This window comes from Podospora pseudopauciseta (genome assembly GCF_035222475.1).
Source record: "Podospora pseudopauciseta strain CBS 411.78 chromosome 2 map unlocalized CBS411.78m_2, whole genome shotgun sequence".
Lineage (NCBI taxonomy): Eukaryota > Fungi > Ascomycota > Sordariomycetes > Sordariales > Podosporaceae > Podospora > Podospora pseudopauciseta.
Genome location: NW_026946663.1, coordinates 1,936,644 through 1,956,407, shown reverse-complemented (window position 1 = coordinate 1,956,407; position 19,764 = coordinate 1,936,644). Strand labels below are relative to the sequence as shown.

General features: G+C 53.5%; 5 protein-coding genes across 5 annotated transcripts; 4 read left to right on the top strand and 1 right to left on the bottom strand.

Moving 5' to 3' along the window:
• Window positions 1-419: 419 nt before the first annotated feature.
• Window positions 420-2,220, bottom strand: yml6 (54S ribosomal protein yml6, mitochondrial). The gene is made up of 3 exons (XM_062909547.1): window positions 1,569-2,220; window positions 1,400-1,493; window positions 420-1,329 (listed from the first exon to the last, which is right to left on the bottom strand). Exons 1-3 carry the CDS (start codon window positions 1,647-1,649, stop codon window positions 524-526), a joined length of 981 nt encoding a protein of 326 aa, XP_062768346.1. The 5' UTR covers window positions 1,650-2,220; the 3' UTR covers window positions 420-523.
• Window positions 1,868-3,624, top strand: MRPL35 (mitochondrial 54S ribosomal protein YmL35). Its single transcript, XM_062909546.1, has 2 exons — window positions 1,868-2,631; window positions 2,685-3,624. Exons 1-2 carry the CDS (start codon window positions 2,046-2,048, stop codon window positions 3,512-3,514), a joined length of 1,416 nt encoding a protein of 471 aa, XP_062768345.1. The 5' UTR covers window positions 1,868-2,045; the 3' UTR covers window positions 3,515-3,624.
• Window positions 3,625-4,235: 611 nt separating this feature from the next.
• Window positions 4,236-9,202, top strand: QC763_205020 (uncharacterized protein; the record flags this gene model as incomplete). The annotated part of the gene is made up of 8 exons (XM_062909545.1): window positions 4,236-4,552; window positions 4,690-4,858; window positions 5,099-6,283; window positions 6,354-6,481; window positions 6,544-6,608; window positions 6,692-7,018; window positions 7,070-8,306; window positions 8,359-9,202. The coding sequence occupies exons 3-8, from the start codon at window positions 6,083-6,085 to the stop codon at window positions 9,200-9,202; spliced, it is 2,802 nt and encodes a 933-aa protein (XP_062768344.1). The 5' UTR covers window positions 4,236-4,552; window positions 4,690-4,858; window positions 5,099-6,082.
• A 1,655-nt stretch (window positions 9,203-10,857) lies between these two features.
• AFG3 (AAA ATPase afg3) lies at window positions 10,858-13,160 on the top strand (the record flags this gene model as incomplete). Its single annotated transcript, XM_062909544.1, has 2 exons — window positions 10,858-12,301; window positions 12,361-13,160. 2 exons carry the CDS (start codon window positions 10,858-10,860, stop codon window positions 13,158-13,160), a joined length of 2,244 nt encoding a protein of 747 aa, XP_062768343.1.
• Window positions 13,161-14,086: 926 nt separating this feature from the next.
• On the top strand, window positions 14,087-16,371 carry QC763_205000 (uncharacterized protein; the record flags this gene model as incomplete). Its single annotated transcript, XM_062909543.1, has 4 exons — window positions 14,087-14,541; window positions 14,655-14,771; window positions 14,877-15,319; window positions 15,383-16,371. The coding sequence occupies 4 exons, from the start codon at window positions 14,087-14,089 to the stop codon at window positions 16,369-16,371; spliced, it is 2,004 nt and encodes a 667-aa protein (XP_062768342.1).
• Window positions 16,372-19,764: the final 3,393 nt, after the last annotated feature.

Here is a 19,764-nt window from a genome sequence, read left to right as displayed (position 1 = left end):
GTTTTCAACTAGCAAAAACGCGATCTCGGACGAATCCTCACTGATACGCGTAAAACCCCTGCACTTGGATGGAGAAGAAAAAAGAAGAAGGGGAGGAAGTTGTCGGGAGGGCGGGCGAAATTATATACGCAAGGGGACTGGTCTGTGCACGCCTGCAAAATCGAACATGAAAAAGCGGGGCGCTCTGCCTGCTCCTGACTGCTGCTCCACAGCTGGCACTGTGTAAATCGGCGATGACATTGATTGTGGCTTTGTCAACACGCATTCACCACCCACACAAGGCAGTTGTTGGGCACTGGCAGCAATCCTCATGACAGGAGTCATCTGACAGTGCCACAAAGTCCTTGAGCACCCTCTGCAGCGTCTATCTGAGCTTATACAAGCAGGAGCCCAAAAGAAGCACAAACGGCAAACCAAACAGTACATGGCTTCCAAAATAGTAACAACTTACATACAACTGCCCCTAATCCAGCAGTGTTTCTTTTAGTGTATAATACAAACCAGGGCCTCCATCAACTCTGAACTAGGCATATGAAACCTTGCTAGACGGGTAAACAACAGTGCCCATTGTTGTCTCCTTGGTGTTCTTCTGGCCAGGCAGGAAAATGCTCGTCACCAGATCACTCCTATGCCGCTTGATCATCTCCTTCAGGACCGACCTTTCCACGACAATCCTGCCCGTCTCAAGCAAATCCTTGACATCCACATCCTCCAGCTCCAAAGCCCTGCCGTTCTCACCCGCCACCCCCATCGCGGTGAACAGGTTCATCCGCTCCTCCCCCGTGATGAATGTCGTCCTGCCATGAGCCTTGCCCCACTGCATCGCTCCGAGCATCTCGCCAACGTACTTTTCAATAAATGCATCCTCAAGCTCACGGGTCAAGAGGCCGTCCTGGGCTTGCTGGAGGAAGTCCTCAGGGAGAGGGAGATCGAGCCCGTCCTCGGTAACGATGAGCTCGCCACGGCGATATCGGTAAGAAAGAGCTGTGCGCCAGGCCAGATCGTAAACCTTGCGGTTGAGCTTGGTGCCGAAATCGCGGTTTCGGGGACCGTGGGATTTACCACCACCGCGCTGTAGCGGTGACTGCTTGTTGCCAACACGAGCTCTGCCCGAGCCCTTTTGTGGGCGAACCTTTCTGTGGGAGCCGGCGACCTCCCAGCGAGTCTTGGCTTGGGCCGTACCCTGTCGTGTGTTGTCACCTTCGTAGACGACCGCAAGGTGAAGAATGTCGCGGCGGAGGGGGAGGTAGAGGTGCTTGGCTGAGTATGTTTCGAGGGAGCGGGGGGCAAGGTCGGGGAAGGAGTGGACGGTAACAGGGACAGTGGTGACTATTAGCTCTGTTAGCAAGAAGATCACTGTTGTATGGTCATTCGTAGACCGAGTGAGGCTATCGCATACTGGGAGTCCATTTCTCAGCTACTGATCGTGTGATTTTGGAAACGGGCGCCTCGGTGGCCATGGACCGCCTTGATATTAACGGAGCTGTGCGGACCTGGTTATGGACACAGCATATCAGCAAGACTGTCCAAATCTAACCCAGAACCAAGGCCGGACAGAAAATACACACTGAGACTGTTCTGCATGTTTGCGCACCGAGGCTCAAGCCCCTCATCGCCTCGCTGAGGCACCTCATCCCCTTGCCGGCCATTGCGGGGGGTCTGCCGTCGGCAATCGGTGCTCGACCAGAAAAGCGGCGGGTTGTAGAAAAAGGCCGAGTGAAGGCGCCCGCTATCGTCCCTCCCAAGAATGACCTTATATCCGCTCTGTCGGGCAATTCGCGAATATCTTGGCTGTCGCTGGCTGCTGCTCCTGAAGCTCTGAAAAAAGATCTGGAGTCGTTGGCGCACAGACGCTTGCTAGGCCGGACGTTTACTGGACCCCTGGGCGTGCAAGAAGCTGACTGGATGAACCGCTGTGCATGGGTCCACGAATTTTCTCTATCGGCGCCGGCTCAAGAGACAAGCGAAAGGCCGACCAGATCCTCAACAGCTCAGGGCATAGGTGGAATTGGGAGCCCAAGACAGCTCCAAAATATTGAGAAATCATGTCGGGGACTCAGCAGGTTGCCCGGCCCCTTGTGCGGTCTCTCAGGCAAGCTACCAGCACCACGGCAACATGTCAGTCCAGGCCAATCGTCGCCGCTATTCGCCAATTTTCGTCGACCCCCAGTCGCAGCGATGAGCCCACGACGACAACCCCCGCAGGATCGGATGCGCAGAAGCTCGCCGCTGATGCTGCCGTTCTTGTTCAGAAGAAGGCCTCAGAGATCACAGCAATCAAGCAGGGATCAGAGGAGGAGCTGGCCAAGCTGCTGTCACCAGAACTTGGTTCTAGGAGAAGGAGAGCTGCTATTGCTACCACAGGCGACATTCCTTTCGAGCAGCTGCCATACCAGTGCTTCCAGGAGGCCCGCAAGGTTTTGGCCAAGGACAGAGAGGAGAAGATCGCCAAGATCAAGGCAGAGCTGGCGAGAATCAAGCGGATAGAGCAGACAGACGCCAGCACTTACAGAGGAGGCGAGGTGTTTAAGCAGAAGCGGTTGGAGAGTTTGAGGAAACATGTCGAGGAGCTCAAGATTCAGGCCGATATCAACGACCCGATGGTCAAGAGGCGGTTCGAGGACGGGCACGGTGCGTTGATGTCCTTTTTATACCGCCGCCAGCTTTCACTAACATGCACCCAGGTGACATGAACAAGCCCATCTACCGCTACCTTGCCGAAAACAAGTGGCGCTCCATGGACTACAAGATCATCACCCAGCGTATCCACCAGTTCAACATCGTCCCCGACATCCTCCCCAAGTTCGACCCAACCATGGACGTCAAGATGACCTTCCGCGGCTACAAAGCACCCCCCGGAACCATCCTCGACTCGCTCATCACCGAAAGCCCCCCCAACCTCCGCATGCAAGTCTTCAACTCTGGCGAGCGTCTCCTCTCCGTCGTGGTAATGGACTCGGACGTTCCCAACCCGGAGACGGACTCGTACGGCCGCCGGCTGCACTTCATGGTCACCAACATTCCCTGGTCTCCCACTTCGACTTCCCTCAACCTTCACCGTCTCAACTCCAAAACCAGCTCTGAATCCCCCCAGGGCGGCCTCCCCGAAGACGGCACCCTCGCCATCCCTTGGCTGCCCCCCACTGCCCAAAAGGGCTCGCCTTATCACCGCCTGAGCGTGTTTGTTCTTGAGCACAACAACAACCAGCCTCTTGATCTTGCCAAGCTCAAGGAGATGTACGGTGGGAGAGAAGGGTTCTCGCTCAAGTCGTTTAGGGATAAGTTTGATCTTAATCCGGTCGGGTTCACGCTTTTCAGGAGCGTGTGGGATGAGCATACGGCTGAGGTGATGGCTAGGCATGGTATTCCGGGGGCGGATGTTGAGTTTAAGCAGCCGCGGGTGCACTCGCTGAAGCCGCCTAGGAAGGCGAGGGGCTGGGAGGCGAAGAGGCAGAAGCCCAAGTACAAGAGCTTGTGGAAGTACTCCAAGAGGATTAAGGGGCTCAAGTATTAGGAGGGGAGAGAATGAAAATGGGGTGGAATTGTACTATAAGTGTGTATTGGGTGTGTTTAAATACCATGCCACGGGCTGTATATTAGACATGTTGAATACCATGTGGGCGTTGACCCTTGTTCATGTCGTTGTGTGCAATATATACGAGCAAAGACTGGGGCTCGAAGCTCAGGCTTTTGGTCAGTCTTTGCACGCCTGCCGGCCACCGTGAAGACATAGATCTTGGAGCTATACCTCTATACTTGACACCGACGTTGCTAAGAAGAGATGGACGTTATATTACATGATATAAAGTTGCCATTTTGGGAACTCAAGGCCAAGACACAGCCTAGCTGAGCCTCGACCACCAAGGCTATGATCGGATAGCCTTCAAAGACACTGGTGGCGCATTCAAGGTGACTACAAAATCCCTTTGTGTTGCCGATCAGCTTGATCATGCCTGCAGCAATCTTCCTGGCCACTCAGATATCACTTGACTACTCGAACTAGGAAACAGTTCTGATCCGAGACCATCTATGCGAAGTGGTTGTGTCATCCACTGTAAGCGTAAAGCCTCGTCTTATCTCTGATGCTTCCGAGATGGGACGACGTTGAAAGTTCCACGTATAGGTTGCTTGGCAAAACCGACAACCAGTTTCCAGCAACGACTCTGAAGAAATAAATTAAAAAGAATTTCAATAGTTAGAAAGCCGTTGGATTTGTCATGACTGACCATGGTGACATCAACGTCCAAGCGGCGGGGTTTCTGGTTGACGACCCCTCCACGGCAACACATGCCCGTTTCATCACTGTCTCAGAACTGGCGGCTTCTGGGAACCCCTTGCCCGCAAAAGAACCGACTGAGCTCGAATCCAGATTCCAGAAGAGGCCGCCCTCTGACGGGATTGGTAGTTTATGATCGACCTCGACAACCACGGGTCTCGAGGACAGTGGAAACCTTGGAGAAGAGCCCAGAAGCTCTCGGTGAGGCATGGCATGATATTGAGTCCCTGAACATCATCATCATCATGGGAAAAGTTCTGCAATGCCTGGAATTCTGTGAGTTTTGCGTAACCGCCATCATACTTGCTGGTCAACATCATCAGTCCATTTTGGAGGCCTTGAGACGGGTGATCGTGATGGGCAAGGCACCTTGTTTGATAGATACCTGACTGAAGAGTTGTTGTCTCTGATAGGTATTGCAAGATACCACCTTTGATAACGCCCGCCCTCCTTTCCACCCCCTAAAAGGTAGCTAGCTATAGTGTTAGCCCTCAACCCACTTCCAAACACCGGACTACGGGTCTGGGGTGCGGTGAATGCCACCTAAAGTGTTGAGCTTTCAATGTTCGGATCCGGTCTGGGGTAGGTCGTACTCCTGCAGTTTGACAACAGAGAACGGGCTCGGCATAGTGGGCAGTGCGTGTAGATGATGTCTGGGGATGGGGAAATATTCCCCCCGGGCCCTCTGTGCCGCTTCCTATGCCCCCATCTGGACGATTCGAACTGCAGAGAGCGGACTTTATAAGATCAATAAACCCCGAGGGGAAAACGGTCGGCGTCGTCATCGGCTTGATTGTGGAGGTGAAGCTTACCAAGCAGCAGCAGCAGCCCTCTGACCTGAGGTGGAACAGTGAAGCAGAACACCCTGAATTTCGGCCGCCAGCCCGTGCGCTCAGTCACCCAACCCCAGCCCCCACATGCCACATGCCTGTCCTGCCTAACGTCGTTAGGTCTTGGTGATCGCTCGCGCGCGTCCCCCGCTAACGCAGCCCGCTGGGGACTCACTGAACTGGGGCCCTGACACCCGACACACCTTAATATGGGCACTTTGCCGCAGCTCTTCTTTCTTCGTGACTGTCTTGCCTCCCTTTTGCTGGTTTCGAATATTTTCGACTGTATATAACGAACAATCAACCCACTCTCACACCGTCGGCTTGGTCGACGACGACTATAACGAAGAATCGCAGTTGCAATTCCACATCGATATCCTGCCGTCACTTCCCCGGTTTCCCGACAGCCTCTGCTTCAAATCCGCGGCGTGGCTTGCCTTCGTGCGACTCCTCCCGCTCCAAGACATTGGATCCCAGCGAGCTGGCTACAGATTTTTGGGGGAACCTGAACCTCCACTGACCCGAGCTTTGTGCTGTGTCACAACCGAAGCTGTCGAACCCACACGAATGACCCCGCGACCGAAGAAGTGCTGAGGTGATATTCGGATGTCTTTGGTCGGCATAACAGTCGAATTGTATCCAGCAGCAGCTCAGCCCCCCTATACCCGGACCATCCGGCACACTTTTCCCCTGATTCGACGACAGCCCGCAAAGAAAGGTTAAAGAGTGGATGGTAATAATAGCAACCCTTTTTCTGCCCGGCGCCTACGATAGTGATACTCGACACACCCTCCTACCGCCCCCTCCACACTTTATCGTCCCGCTCGGCCCCGCCTAATATCTATATTATCGATTGGTGCTCGCAACGGTTTCGACCGATCTGACATACCTTCTCGCTACCTCACATTGCGCTTTTGCCATCTTGATATCGAGTTTGCGACGAACGAACGCCGGTTAGGCGATAAAACTATTCACAATGGACCACATGCACGGGGGCTTTCAGATGCCCATACAACCACCACCGCTTATGAATCCACCGCCCCAGATCTTCGGCGGCTATGCTGAACATGGCATGCCTATGCCGCAACTACCACCTGACCTTATGGCTACTCAAATGTTTGGAGACCATGGGCTACTTGAAGACACAAACGAAGCAAAGAGGAGGAGGATCGCAAGGGTGAGTTGAAGAAATACTTGGTCTCGACGACGGGATGTGGCGTTTTGCTGACCCGCTGGGCAATCTGCAGGCATGCGATATGTGCAGGAAGAAGAAGATCAAATGCGACGGAAAATTACCAGCATGCACACACTGCATCAACTACAAGACCGACTGCGTCTTCACACAGGTGGAGAAGAAGAGGAATCCGCCCAAGGGGTGCGTATTTAGGACAAGCTCGGGTTTGCTGTTGAAGCATTGAGCTGACAAATCGACCACAGGGCCAAATACATCGAAGGTCTCGAGAACAGATTAGGTCGTATGGAACACCTGTTGAGGCTGTCAGGTACGCATAGCTTTTCCCCAAACTTGGCTTCCTTAAATAGCAGCTTAACTTGAGGGCGTGGTCCACTAACGGTCTTGGCGCAGGTCTGCTTGGGGAAGATGACAATGGCGCTACCGATCTGGGGACGTTGGAGAAGAAGCTTGCGGAGAAGCAGCAGCGGTCGAGACAGGCTTCTCAGGCTGCGTCGAATCCAACGTCGCCATCACAGGCCACGTCGGGGCATGATGGCAATGTCTCCACTCCTCAGAGCTCCTTGGCTTCGCCGGAGCCAGCAAAGGATAGTAAGGATAAGAGGAAGTCTATCACGCCAGAAAAGGATGGAGAGGGAGAGGAGCAGGAGGAGGTTGCTGAGCTGAGTGAGATGATGTGCTCGCTAGTCACCAATAACATTGGTGAGACGAGATATATTGGTAAGTCTTTGGTCTATGATCAGCTTGCCACTTGTTACTGACACAGGAAAGGCTCCTCGTCCGGTTTCTCCATCTTCTCACCCAAGGGTATCCAGTGGGTGAATGAGAAGATGGGCGATTCTTCGTTCCAGCAGATGATCTCTGATGTCTCGATCGACGATCACAAGTGGACTGCATGGAAGCCTGATGTGTTTGGTGACCTCTTCCGCCGAGTCATCTTCCGTGACCTGCCACCAAAGAACGAGGCCCTTTCGCTGCTCAAGGACTATTTCGAGAACTTCAACTGCATGTTCCCACTCTTCCACCAACCGACGTTTATGCATCTGGTAGAGCGACAATATTCCAGCGACCCATACACTGGATCTGGATGGTGGGCGAGTTTGAACGTGGCTCTGGCTATCGCTCATCGGCTACGGGTGATGAGCAACCTTGTACCACAGGAAGAGGACGACAAGGCTTGGGCATACATGAAGAACGCCATGGCTTGCTTTTCGGAGATTGTGATGCGCTGCACGGATCTGCTTAGTGTGCAGGCTCTGCTGGGTATGGCTATGTTTATGCAAGGCACTCCTAACCCGCAGCCATCGTCACTTATCATTGCGACTGCCATCCGACTGGCGCACACCATCGGCCTTCACAAGAAGGGCACCAACTTCAATTTGAACCCGATCGAAATCGAGCAGCGCAAGAGAGTGTTTTGGATTGCCTACATGCTGGACAAGGATCTTTGCCTCCGATCAGGAAGACCACCGGCACAGGATGATAGCGACATGAACGTCGAGCTGCCTGACGCTGACCCGGCGGATGGCATCGGAAACATTCCGCTGGCGGACGGAAAGGGGAAGATGAACCTGTTTAGGGTTATGTGCGAGCTATCCATTGTTGAGAGCAGGGTTTACAACAGGTTGTACTCGACAGAGGCGACAAAGCAGTCTGATGGCGAGCTCTTGAACACCATTGGCGAACTCGACCAGGAGCTTGAGAACTGGAAGGACAGGATTCCCATCGACTTCCGACCGGAACACGAAATCAAGGCATCGCACACGCCGCTGATACTGCACATCGTCATGCTGCACTTTAACTATTACAACTGCTTGACGACAATTCACCGGATGTCGATTCATCATGGGTATTGGACCAGCAGGTTGTCCAACTATGCTATTCAGGGGCTTAATGCTAGGCCATTGAACCCTCGCATTTTCTCATCGGCGGCGTTGTGCACTTCGGCTGCTAGGGCGTCGATTTCTCTGCTCAAGTACATCCCTCAGGGGGATTTCTCTTGTGTTTGGTAAGTTGCTCCTGTCCCATTCTCGGCTGCGTAATTGCTAATTATCATGTAGGATGGTCCTCTACTTCCCAGTATCAGCCCTCGTTACCCTCTTCGGCAACGTGTTGCAAAATCCACTGGACCCAAGAGCCCGGTCAGACGCAAAGCTTATGAACGTGGTGGTCAACTTCTTGTCTATGCTCGGCGTAGAAGCCGAGACAGGTGGTGTCCACCGTATGCTGGGAGTTTGTTCAGAGTTTGAGCGGATTGCAAAGGTGGTGGTGGAAAAGGCGGAGAAGGAACACGCCAACAGGCGGAAGAGGAAGAATACCGAGCAACCAGCTGCCAAGACAACTGCTACTGGAGACTCCCCATCCTTCAACCCCAACCCAGCAGCCGCCGCCCCTACACCCCGGCCAACAACAGCCGGCTCTGCCACACCACAAGCATCCCATTCCATGAACAACCAGCATCAGCCCCCGAACAACAACCTTTCCCCACCACCAAACGACCACCGCTCACCACCAAACACTGGATTCGGCCCGATAAACGGCGCCGCCAACGGCCAAGGGACAATGAGCTCGAGTTCGTCGCCTGGTATGGCGCCAACGGGGTGGCATGGGGATTTTGCAGCTGCGCCTCCGAATGGTGGAGGCGGTGTTCCGGGTGGTGGTGGTGGTGATTACGGGGGGTATGATATGGGAGGATTTGATCCGATGAATTCAGTTACGATGGGAGGGACAGGGGGACTGACGAGCCCGCCGCTGGGGGGAGGGTTCTTTCAGCAGCCTATGTTGCCGCAGGACTTGTTTAGCTTGCCGATGACGTTGGATTGGGATTGGGCCGAGATGAGCGGGGGGGCGTATCCTAGTGTGGAGAATGGGAATTTTGGGGAGGAGGTGTCTGGGAGGATGTAGAGGTGGGAAACCGGGGGGGGCTGTGGAAAGATAAAAAGGGGACTGGGCATCTTTGGAAAGGGAAAAGGGTAGATGGAATAATATGGGAATGGAAATTCATGGGTGGGCGTGATGGATTGGCATTGGGGTTTTTTGGGATTTTGTTTTTTTGTTGTTGTTGTTGTTGTTGTTGTTTTGACCGGATTCCCCCTTTTGTTTAGTTCAGTTGATGATTTTCTTTGGGAAGCATTGTTGTGTTGGGTGGTTGCATGGGAATGTGTAACTTGCTATGGGTGAGGAATGTGGGAGGGTATATAGGGGCGTGAATTAGAAGGACGTCTCTGCTCAGGTGCATCTTCTGTCTTGTTTTGCTGCTAAACATCAGATGAATGGATTGGTTATTTAAAAGGTATCTGCAGTAGCATCAGGATCGTGAGCTTCAAGCTAAAGCTCGTCGTGGCCGTTGTGACCAAGCTAAGCATGCTCACCTGCCTTCTTGTGGACTCCATACGTCAGCACCACACTGCCTACGGAGGAGCCTGTCCGGGCACTTTTGGGGGCTATGGAGCTTCTGTATTTTGTATAGACTTTAGGCCAGGAGTCCGATAATTCCATAGCTTTGTAGCCTCCCCCCTCCCCACGTGACTCAGCGCTAGGACATTTCGGGATAAGGCCGGATGAGCTTTAGGTAGGTGTTTCTCGCCGCACAGCATCATCATCGAATGGGATTTTGCAGAGCTTTCGTACAGGGAGGAAAACCTTTTTGCTGTCAACACAGCGGCTCACTTGAACCACAACAACAGAAAGTTGGTCTTGTTCAAAAGACTACCCGCTTCCTGTAGGCAATTTCGACGAATTTCTCCTACAAGTTGCCGCTAGTGGTTAGTGGTGAGTGCGCAGGCGGTGGGCCGCTGCTTATCAAGCTGATAGAAAAGGTCACAGTTCGTTTTAAACTGCTGCTTGCTGGTTCGGGTTGCCAAGAAATCCACCACACCTGCTGCTGGTGGTCGGTCCTTTCGCAATCCCGCATCGCATCACCACATCCCACCATCTTTCTCGACTGCGTTCTTGTGGTTGTACGCCACAACAAAACCGGACGCAGCTTTTACAACGAAAGGTGAAAAGGGGGCCGAATTGATTTAGACAAGGGGACATAAGACGCAACAAAAGCAATGTTCCGATCCCCAGCCTGCCGACTGGCTGCCCTCGGCGGCGGCGGCAGCGGCGGCGCAAGGAGGAGTCTGCCCCTCCGAGCGATCACAAGCCCAGCCATTCGAGCAGCTCGACACCCCCGGATTATTTCATCCTCCCCAGCCGGTTCAGTTTTTGTTCTCTCGAGAAGATTCCAATCGACCAACCCCCCCCCTCCTCCTCCTGCCGGGCCACCCGAAAACAACAACAATGACCACCACCGAGACGTCACGACACCACCAGGAACCGAAGAAGAGAAGCCAATACCCCACGGCTGGGTCCGCCTGTCGGAGGAGGAGCTGAAAAAGGTGGAGAAGCTCCTGGGTGTGATACAGATGCCGCCGGAGCTGAGGGCGATCTTCGACGTGAACAAAGTGCCGGGTTTGCCAAAGGAGTTTCATGACATTATGGTCAAGAACTGGACGGGGGATTTCCCTAAGCTGGGGATGATGGATGCCTTGAGGGCGATGAGGTACTTTCCGAAGATGCTGGAGGATATTCAGGAGTTTCAGGCACAGCAGGAGGAGGTCGAGGAGGAGAGGAGGAAGAGGGCGGAGAGGGAAGCGAGGAGTGTGAGTTTTGAGAGTAGGAAGCCTGGGGAGAAGGAGGAGGGGGAGAAGCAGGATGGGGAGGGGAAGCAGGATGGGGAAGGGAAGCAGGATGGGGAGGGGAAGCAGAAGGGACAGCAAAGGAAGAGGGGGACGCCACCGCCTAGACCGGGATTCCAGCTGTCGGACACCATGAGCTGGGTGGTGGGTGCTATTTTGCTGTATCCCCTGCTGTCGCTGTTTATGGGTGGGGATAACTCTAGGGAGATCACCTGGCAGGAGCTGCGGAGGACGTTTTTGGACAAGGGCTTGGTCAAGAAGCTGATTGTTGATCACGACCGGGTCAAGGTTGAGCTGGATAGGGAGGCGGTCAACTCTGTTTACCCTGGGTCTACTGCTGGCAAGCCTGGGTTTCATTACTACTTCACCATTGGCTCTATTGATGCCTTTGAGAGGAGACTGGACGAGGCGCAGCAGGAACTGGGGATCCCGACCTCGGACAGGATACCGGTCTCGTATGCCTCTGAGAGCAACTTCAGCAACTTGTTGATTGCTTTTGGGCCGACGTTGATGATCATGGGTCTGTTGATCTGGTCGGCGAGACGGGCCGGTGCTGGTATGGGTGGTGGTGGGAGCGGCGTCTTTGGTTTCGGCAAGAGCAAGGCCAAAGAGTTCAACCATGATGCGGCTGTCAAGGTCAAGTTTGCGGATGTGGCGGGTATGGATGAGGCCAAGACGGAGATTATGGAGTTTGTGAGCTTCTTGAAGTCGCCGGAGCGGTTCCAGAGGCTGGGTGCCAAGATCCCGAGGGGTGCGATCTTGTCTGGTCCGCCCGGTACTGGCAAGACGCTTTTGGCCAAAGCCACGGCTGGCGAATCTCAGGTGCCGTTTTATTCTGTCAGTGGCTCCGAGTTCGTCGAGATGTTTGTCGGTGTTGGTGCCTCGAGGGTTCGGGATCTGTTTTCGACCGCGAGAAAGAACGCTCCCTGCATCGTCTTTATCGATGAGATTGATGCGGTTGGAAAGTCCCGTTCGGAGGGCGGCGGCTTCAGGGGCGGTGGCAACGACGAACGGGAGTCGACGCTGAACCAGATCTTGACCGAGATGGACGGCTTCAACACCTCGGAGCAGGTTGTTGTGTTGGCCGGCACGAACAGACCTGACATTCTCGACAAGGCTCTGATGCGTCCTGGCCGTTTTGACAGACATATCCACATTGATCGGCCGACGATGAAGGGTCGTCAGGAGATTTTCAAGGTGCATCTTAAGAAGATTCTGACGAATGAGGATTTGACCTACTTGACTGGTCGGTTGGCCGCGTTGACTCCTGGGTTTGCCGGAGCTGACATTGCCAATGCGGTCAACGAGGCTGCTCTTATTGGTAGGTTTCTTCTCACTTTTTCGTTTCATCGTAAAGTCTAGTGCTGACTATTCTCATAGCTGCTCGTGCCAACGCTTCCAGTGTTGCCATGATCCACTTCGAGCAGGCCATCGAGCGTGTCATTGGTGGTCTTGAGCGCAAGTCTCTCGTCCTCGACCCCGAAGAGAAGAGGACAGTTGCCTATCACGAAGCTGGTCACGCTGTTTGCGGCTGGTACTTCCGGTGGGCTGACCCTCTCCTCAAGGTGTCCATCATCCCCCGTGGCCAGGGCGCTCTCGGTTACGCCCAGTACCTCCCCGCCACCGACGCTTACCTCATGTCGACCAACCAGCTCATGGACCGCATGGCCATGACCCTCGGCGGTCGCGTCTCTGAGGAGCTTCACTTCCCCACCGTCACCACCGGTGCTTCTGACGACTTCAAGAAGGTCACCCACATGGCCACCACCATGGTCACCCAATGGGGCATGTCCAAGAAGCTCGGACCGCTCCACTTCAACAACGACGAGAACCAGCTCAAGAAGCCGTTTGCCGAGTCGACCGCCCAGATGATTGACGCCGAGGTCCGGAGAATCGTGGACGAGGCGTACAAGCAGTGCAAGGACCTGCTGACGGCGAGGAAGAAGGAGGTTGGGATTGTGGCCGAGGAGCTGCTGAAGAAGGAGGTGCTGAGCAGAGATGACCTGGTCAGGCTGCTGGGACCGAGGGAGTGGCCGGAGAAGGAGGAGTTTTCCAAGTACTTTGACGGAAAGGGGGGCAAGGGGACGGCCGCACCGCCTTTTCCCACCGAGAGCACGGATACACCTGGGGGTCCGGAGCCTGCTATGAAGGAGCATGAGGAGGGAGAGGAGAAGAGGTGAATGAATGTCGGTGTGTGATGAGGTAGATTTTTACAAAAACTCAACTCGTGTGTGTTCTTTTCATGTGGTTACGTTATTATACTCTGGGAAGAAAGAAAAAGGACAGCATCATGGGGTGGGTTTAAGTGGTAAAATCAGGTCGAATGATGCTTTTTAGGTGCATTGTTTGGGATTGATATGGAGGGGGGCAGGAGGAAGGGAGTGGAGGGGAAGGGGGAGGAAGTGGCATGTATCTATGTACTACTATAAACTCTTTTTTCCTTTGTATATGAAATGTAAAAGTATTATGATAGACTGATGGTGTGTGGTGTGGTGGAGGTTGGTGGTGTAAGTAGGAGAATTGTGGTATAGGTTTTTGAGATACCCTTCCTCTACTATGATTACGTTGCTGTTGAGGCTTTGAATCTGTACGGTTACATTATGAATGAGGTCTTTGAGGGCAATGATTTTCAGGGACTTGGGGGAAAACGTGAAAGAACAATGAAGGGTGGCATCAGACGTTGTTAGTCGGGGAGGGGGGGGACAAACCGGGGATTAGCGGGTTTGTGGGGCCGGTTTCTTGGCTTCTTTTTTTTCTTATTTTTAGTTGGCTTTGCTCATTTGGCGACGTCGTTTTTTGGGGGGGGGAACAAACGCAGCTTTTTCTGGGGGTGCTCTATTTCATCAATTTCTGACGTTGTTGGTGGATGATACGCTCATGGCATCAATTGCGCTGCGTCAATAACTCACAGGAATTGAAGAGGATTCTGCTCTCTGGATTGAGAGAGGCTCAGTCTGGGGTTGGTTTTCATCTCATCTCACTCAGCGGTCTCAACTAACAGCCGCGCGCGGGTTCGACCAGCCTCGCTGACCGTTGAGGTTCAGCCACCCCCATATTTTGAACGCCTCACTCGGTCCCTCAAGAAGTGAAAGCAACAAACCACAAAATGCCATCAGAGAAACCGCCATTACCACCCGGAGGAGGAGGAGGTGAACAGCTCCTCCCAACTCACGCCGCCGCCGCCGCCGTCTCATTACCTCAACCCCCCGCCCCATCATCATCACCATCACCATCATCAAACGGCAAACCAGAAGAGCCATGGCACAGAATCCACCTCGGCCGAGGCATGTACCTCGACATCAAACGCCGCCTGCCCTACTACTGGTCCGACTGGACCGACGCCTGGGATTACCGTGTCGTGCCGGCGACGGTGTACATGTTTTTTGCCAACATCCTGCCCGCGTTGGCGTTCAGTCTGGACATGCTGCACAAGACGAACGGGGAGTACGGAGTGAACGAGACGCTGTTGGCTAGTGTGCTGGGGGCGGTGGTGTTTAGTGTGGGAGCGTGCCAGCCGATTGTGATTGTGGGGGTTACGGGGCCGATTACGGTTTTTAATTAGTGAGTTCTCTCTTTGGTGTCTGTGTTGTTGGTGGTGATGGGGGGAAGGGGGGCCACTGATGAGATGGGGTTGGTGATAGGAAGGGAGAGGTATGGCTAACGTGAGATGGCAGTACGGTGTATAATATCATGAAGGACTCTGGGACTTACTACCTTGGGTTCATGTGCTGGATTGGACTGTGGAGTTTGGTGTTTCATTGGGTTTTGGCGGTGACGAATTCTTGTAATTGGTATGTCTTCACCTCCGCTCTTTTTTTTCTTTTCTTTTTTTTTTTTTTTTTTTTTTTTTTTTTTTTTTTGGATTATAAGGATATCCAGCTGATGAAAATAAACAGGCTTAGCTATGTCACCCGCTTTCCCTGTGACATCTTTGGCTTCTACGTCGCGCTTATTTATCTCCAAAAGGGCGTTCAAATCCTCGAGACGCTCGGTGACGGCTCGCCGTTTTGGCTGTCGGTTGTTGTGTCGCTGCTTGTCTTTTGCATTGCTTATATATGTGGAGAGATTGGCACAAAATCCACGCTGTTCAAGCACTGGATTAGGGTGTTTATCAAAGACTACGGCACCCCGTTGACGGTGATTTTTTTTACGGGGTTTGCCCACATGGGCAGGATGAAGAATGTGCCTTTGGAGACGCTTCCGACGGGTGTAGCGTTTATGCCGACGGTGGAGTCGAGGGGGTGGTTTGTTCACTTTTGGGACTTGCCGATAGGGCACGTGTTTTTGGCGATTCCGTTTGCGGTTTTGTTGACGGTGTTGTTTTGGTTTGATCACAATGGTATTTAACCCTTTTTTCCCTCTCCCTTCTCTCCCTCATCACCATCCACTGACAGTAACCTAGTATCCTCCCTCATAGCCCAAGGCTCAGAGTACCCCCTCCGCAAACCAGCCGGCTTCCACTGGGACCTCTTTCTGCTAGGTCTCACAACGGGAATCTCGGGGCTGTTGGGCCTGCCGTTTCCTAACGGTCTGATACCCCAAGCCCCTTTTCACACCGAGTCCCTCTGCGTAACAGAAGTCGTCACCTCTTCCTCTTCCTCGTCCTCTTCCTCTTCCTCGTCCTCTTCCTCTTCCTCGTCCTCTTCCTCTTCCTCGTCCTCTTCCTCTTTCGAGCATGGCGGCAAACCCCAACTGAAAGCAACCCACGTGGTGGAACAACGCGTCTCCAACCTCGCCCAGGGGCTGATAACACTCGTCGCCATGACGGGCCCGCTTCTGTCGGTGCTGCATCTCATCCCGCAGGGGGTTCTGGCGGGGTTGTTTTTTATTATGGGGTTCCAGGCGCTGGAGGGGAATGGGATCACGCTGAAGTTGGTGTATTTGCTTCAGGAGAGGAGGCTCAGGCCGAGGGACAGTCCGTTGAGGGGGTGTCCTGACAAGAAGATCTGGTTGTTTGTTGGGTTGGAGTTGCTTGGGTTTGCGGCGACGTTTGCGATTACGCAGACGGTGGCGGCGGTGGGGTTTCCGGTTTTTATCATTTTGTTGATTCCGGTTAGGGCGGTGGTGCTGCCTAGGTGGTTGGGGGAGGGGGAGTTGGGGGTGCTGGATGGGCCGACTGCGAGTGAGTTTACGATGATTAGCTGTGGGGGGAATAGCTTTGGGGGAAGGTCTGCGGGGAGTGGGAACGGGCAGAGGGATCAAGGGGCGGTTTTGGAGGGGGAGGGCGCTGGGGAGGAGACGGATGGGGATGGGTCGGGGGGGAGGAGGAAGAGGAGGGGCGATGAGGAGATGGGGGAGAGCAGGGGGCTAGAGGTTGGTGGGGAGGGGGGGGTTACCAGGAGGAGGTTGAGCAGGGGGCAGAATACGGGGGATGAGATCAATAGGGCCTGATATGTAGGGAGAGGCTTGGAGTGATTTGGCGTGTGTATAAATCGTCAGTAGATAGTGTTTAGAGAGAAATATAAGGCAGGTATGGTAAAGCCCGCCAGCAGAGCGGGTTTAGAGTGTGTAATGGCTGGATGTAGAGGTGCTTAGATGGGGGATAGTTTGACGGACATGGCAATGGTGGACAGGCGGTTCACACTTAGGACAAGGCACACATAATGCGGTCTTTATTTTCCCTTGATTCTCTTGGACAATCAGTATTCAAACCAAATAGCTAAAGTCTGTACTTTATTAGAGATTCCCATCCTATGAACATCACATCACCTTGGTTATCTAGCCTCTTCATAATCTTTTAGAATGCTCTTTTGTGTTTCGCAGCACTTGGCCTTTTTTTCTTCTTTTTCTTTCTGTTCCGTGTTTCCCCCGGGCCCTTTGTATTGTGTGTCTGGTCTGTATCATCCCTACCTGAGAATGCCTGCCCCCGTTGATCACACACACCAAAATACCCACCTACTCTTACTGTGTCCACCTTCCCCTCAAAAGCAAATGTCGATTGCGTTCTGTCCAGCTCGTCTTCCGCCTATCCAGGTAAGCTCCGCGATACAGGCAGGTAGCTGAGCAGTGAAGGCTACCTAGCATCGTGTGTTGTGTTGGGGAGGGTAGCTTCGGGGCGAGGTCTTTCGAGTTGGTGCGTAATCGAGGGGTTTCTTGCTTGGGTTGGCGGTCAGGCGCTGGATTAATGCTGTGCTGGTCTGCTCTGCTCCGTCTAGCCGGCTCGTGGCTTCGGGACGGTTTTACGGTTTGGTGTAGTTATTCGGGTAGAAGATTTTGCGTTTGCTCGCCCGTGAATTTAGCAGCGTTAACTGCCAGGGGGGAAGGATACAACCTGGAAGTAGATGATGGGTCAGGCAACGACTGAAGGGACTCGCTCGGTCTTGGTGTATTGTTTGATCTATTTTTGTTCTTGAACTTCGTGTGCCGCGGGCCGGAGACGTGAAGACGAGTTGGAATCATAGAAACTGGCTCGAGACCAGGGGTAGGGAAAGTTTGAGACGGGGTCTGAGTTTAGTAGGAGATGGTGTATTTGAACTCGCTCGTGCTTTGCAGTTGCCCTGGATGTGTGTCTGGCTTTGTTAATGTTTGGGCTGTTGAAGCTCGGATGTTTCTTTCGATGGTGGAGCCTGTCGTCGATGGGTTCGGTTCGTGGTCGGAAGTTGACAGACACATGAGCGGGCGTTCAAAGCCTGGGAAGGAAGTTTTACTTGTTGAAAGGGACACAGGCTTCTATAACATGAAAACAAGCAGCTGTTCGCAATCTCCAGCTCTCTTTGCGGGATATTGCTCGCCTGCAAAGAATTCTATCCAGTCTACACCGGCTTTGTCTTTCGGTGAGGCAATCTCGGGTATATGCCCAAACATCGACACAGCACGGCACGAAAGGTATAACGTCCGACGACATTCATTGTCTAGAATTATTACTTCTTCATTACTTTCATCAACGTTAATATCATGGCCTTGGTTCTCTTCATCAACGCCAAAGCCACCACCCAGATCAACTGCTTGTCCGACACGGGGGGAAGCAGGCACCATTACCCGCCAGCAAGTCGCTTCACCGTGGGCCATACACAGTGAACCAGGTAGACGGAAAACACACGTTTTAATTTGTGCCTGACAATTAATCCCTTGATTAAACAGTAAGCAGCTTTCTTGAATGTCTTCTTCATCTACGAGAGATCACTATTATATTGAACGCAAATCTCGCCAGGAGAGCCAGATCAGAATATGCCTGAGCCTCCAAGACTCAATCATAACCATAAAGGGGGCTGCATTCCCTCTTGGCCCAAGCCCAGGTGGTTGTAAGAGGAAAACTTGGTCACCACAACAAAGATTGGGATTACCCCCCCCCCACCACCTCCCCCCTCCCCCCCTCGCCAGGTCCAGTACGCGGTGGGGGCCTGCCAGAAAGTCTGATAGTCGCCATATGTCTCTGGTACTTTGAGCCAAAAAGCTATGGCCAAACAAACCACCCACCCGTTCTTTCAGCCCGGCCGGAATGCAACCTTGAGAACAACATAATCTCATCACGGCACCTGAGTCAGTAGAACCACTCCTCCCGGGCGAACAAAGATCAAGTCTCTGCACTATGCCGGCATCGTGTTCCGGTCCTGCTCCAACCTGACGGCCTCCCCGTTTTTGAGATACGGAGACGCAGGAGGAAAAAAAAAAAAAGAGAAAAAGGCCCACCGACGGGCGATAGTGGCGACCGAGTAGGCAGGCTTGCGGGGGCGGTGGAAAATCAGTCACGCTGGCCAAGTCGTGCTCACCAAAGCCGCGAAGCTGGTCCCTGCTGGTTGCACCGGACCCCTGGGCTTGACTGGAGTTATTGGTCTTGAATGCCCAGAGCTCAACTGGCTAAGCCCGGAGATGTTACGGCCTCTCAGCATGCTCAACTGCGGACCGAGATTCTCGACCAATCTGCCGTGAAGCCCAGAAAGCTGATGCCGTCGCAACAGCACATCAGACAGACGCGCGCTATTGAACGGCTCGACAAAGTTTGAGTGGCCGACATCTTTTCCTGCCCTCATTTTTCACGGACTATTGATCTCGCTAACAGCGTCCGAGCCTGGGTTGGCTGTTCTCGATGGTGACGCTGCGAGGATTGAGCCTATGCGGGCTGTCGACGGTTTCAGCGGAAGAAACCAGAGGTTTGACTGGTAATGTAGCGTTCTGAGCCTGCTTCTTTCTCTGCTCCCGCTGCCAGGCTATCTACCCGGTACTGGCAGTCCGGTGATGGTGATGCCATCTTGGAGCCGGCCCCGGGCCTCTCTGGTGGGCACGTCCCAAAGCCGAGAGATACATAGATTGGATGCGGCGGGCAGCTGGCAGCAGCAGTTCGTAGAGGGCCAAGAGATGCGAAGCTGTCGGGTTCTCTGTAGGGGGCGGACAGGTCGCCTCCATCCAACAAGGCACAGCTAATTTAGCCGAGTGAAGTGTAGATTGCTTCTGAACCGCAGAAGGCTCAACCAGGTCATGGGTCCAGGGGCACAAGACGAATGCCCGGAGAAGGCGTCAGCATGGGATGGGATGCGAAAACGGGATACAGCAGATGCCGGATACTCGCCTGCGCCTGGCATGCATCCATCATCTCCATTGTCTGTCCATCTTTTGTTGAGCTGATGAGCGAGGGCAGCAGGCGACGAGAAGCTGGCCGTTTCGGGTTGTAGATAATGGCCCGGACGGCGGGACCAGTCAGGAATCGCAGGCTCCTTCAGTCGCTACCATCCATGAGGTTGGTGACGTTGCAGACCAAACGTCGGCTGCTACGACCAGAGTGTCACTGAACCAAGTCCACAGCGTCGTTCCCGACATTCTTATACGTGAAATTTTCCGGTCTCGAAC

Excerpts from the sequence above, each read along its gene's own strand:
- yml6 (XM_062909547.1), bottom strand. The coding sequence starts at position 1,649 with ATGGCCGGCAAGGGGATGAGGTGCCTCAGCGAGGCGATGAGGGGCTTG. Across the intron at positions 1,494-1,568 it reads AAACATGCAGAACAGTCTCA|GTCCGCACAGCTCCGTTAAT; the intron begins GTGTGTATTTTC and ends GTCCATAACCAG. Across the intron at positions 1,330-1,399 it reads AGCTGAGAAATGGACTCCCA|TCACCACTGTCCCTGTTACC; the intron begins GTATGCGATAGC and ends CAGAGCTAATAG.
- MRPL35 (XM_062909546.1), top strand. The coding sequence starts at position 2,046 with ATGTCGGGGACTCAGCAGGTTGCCCGGCCCCTTGTGCGGTCTCTCAGG. Across the intron at positions 2,632-2,684 it reads GCGGTTCGAGGACGGGCACG|GTGACATGAACAAGCCCATC; the intron begins GTGCGTTGATGT and ends ACATGCACCCAG.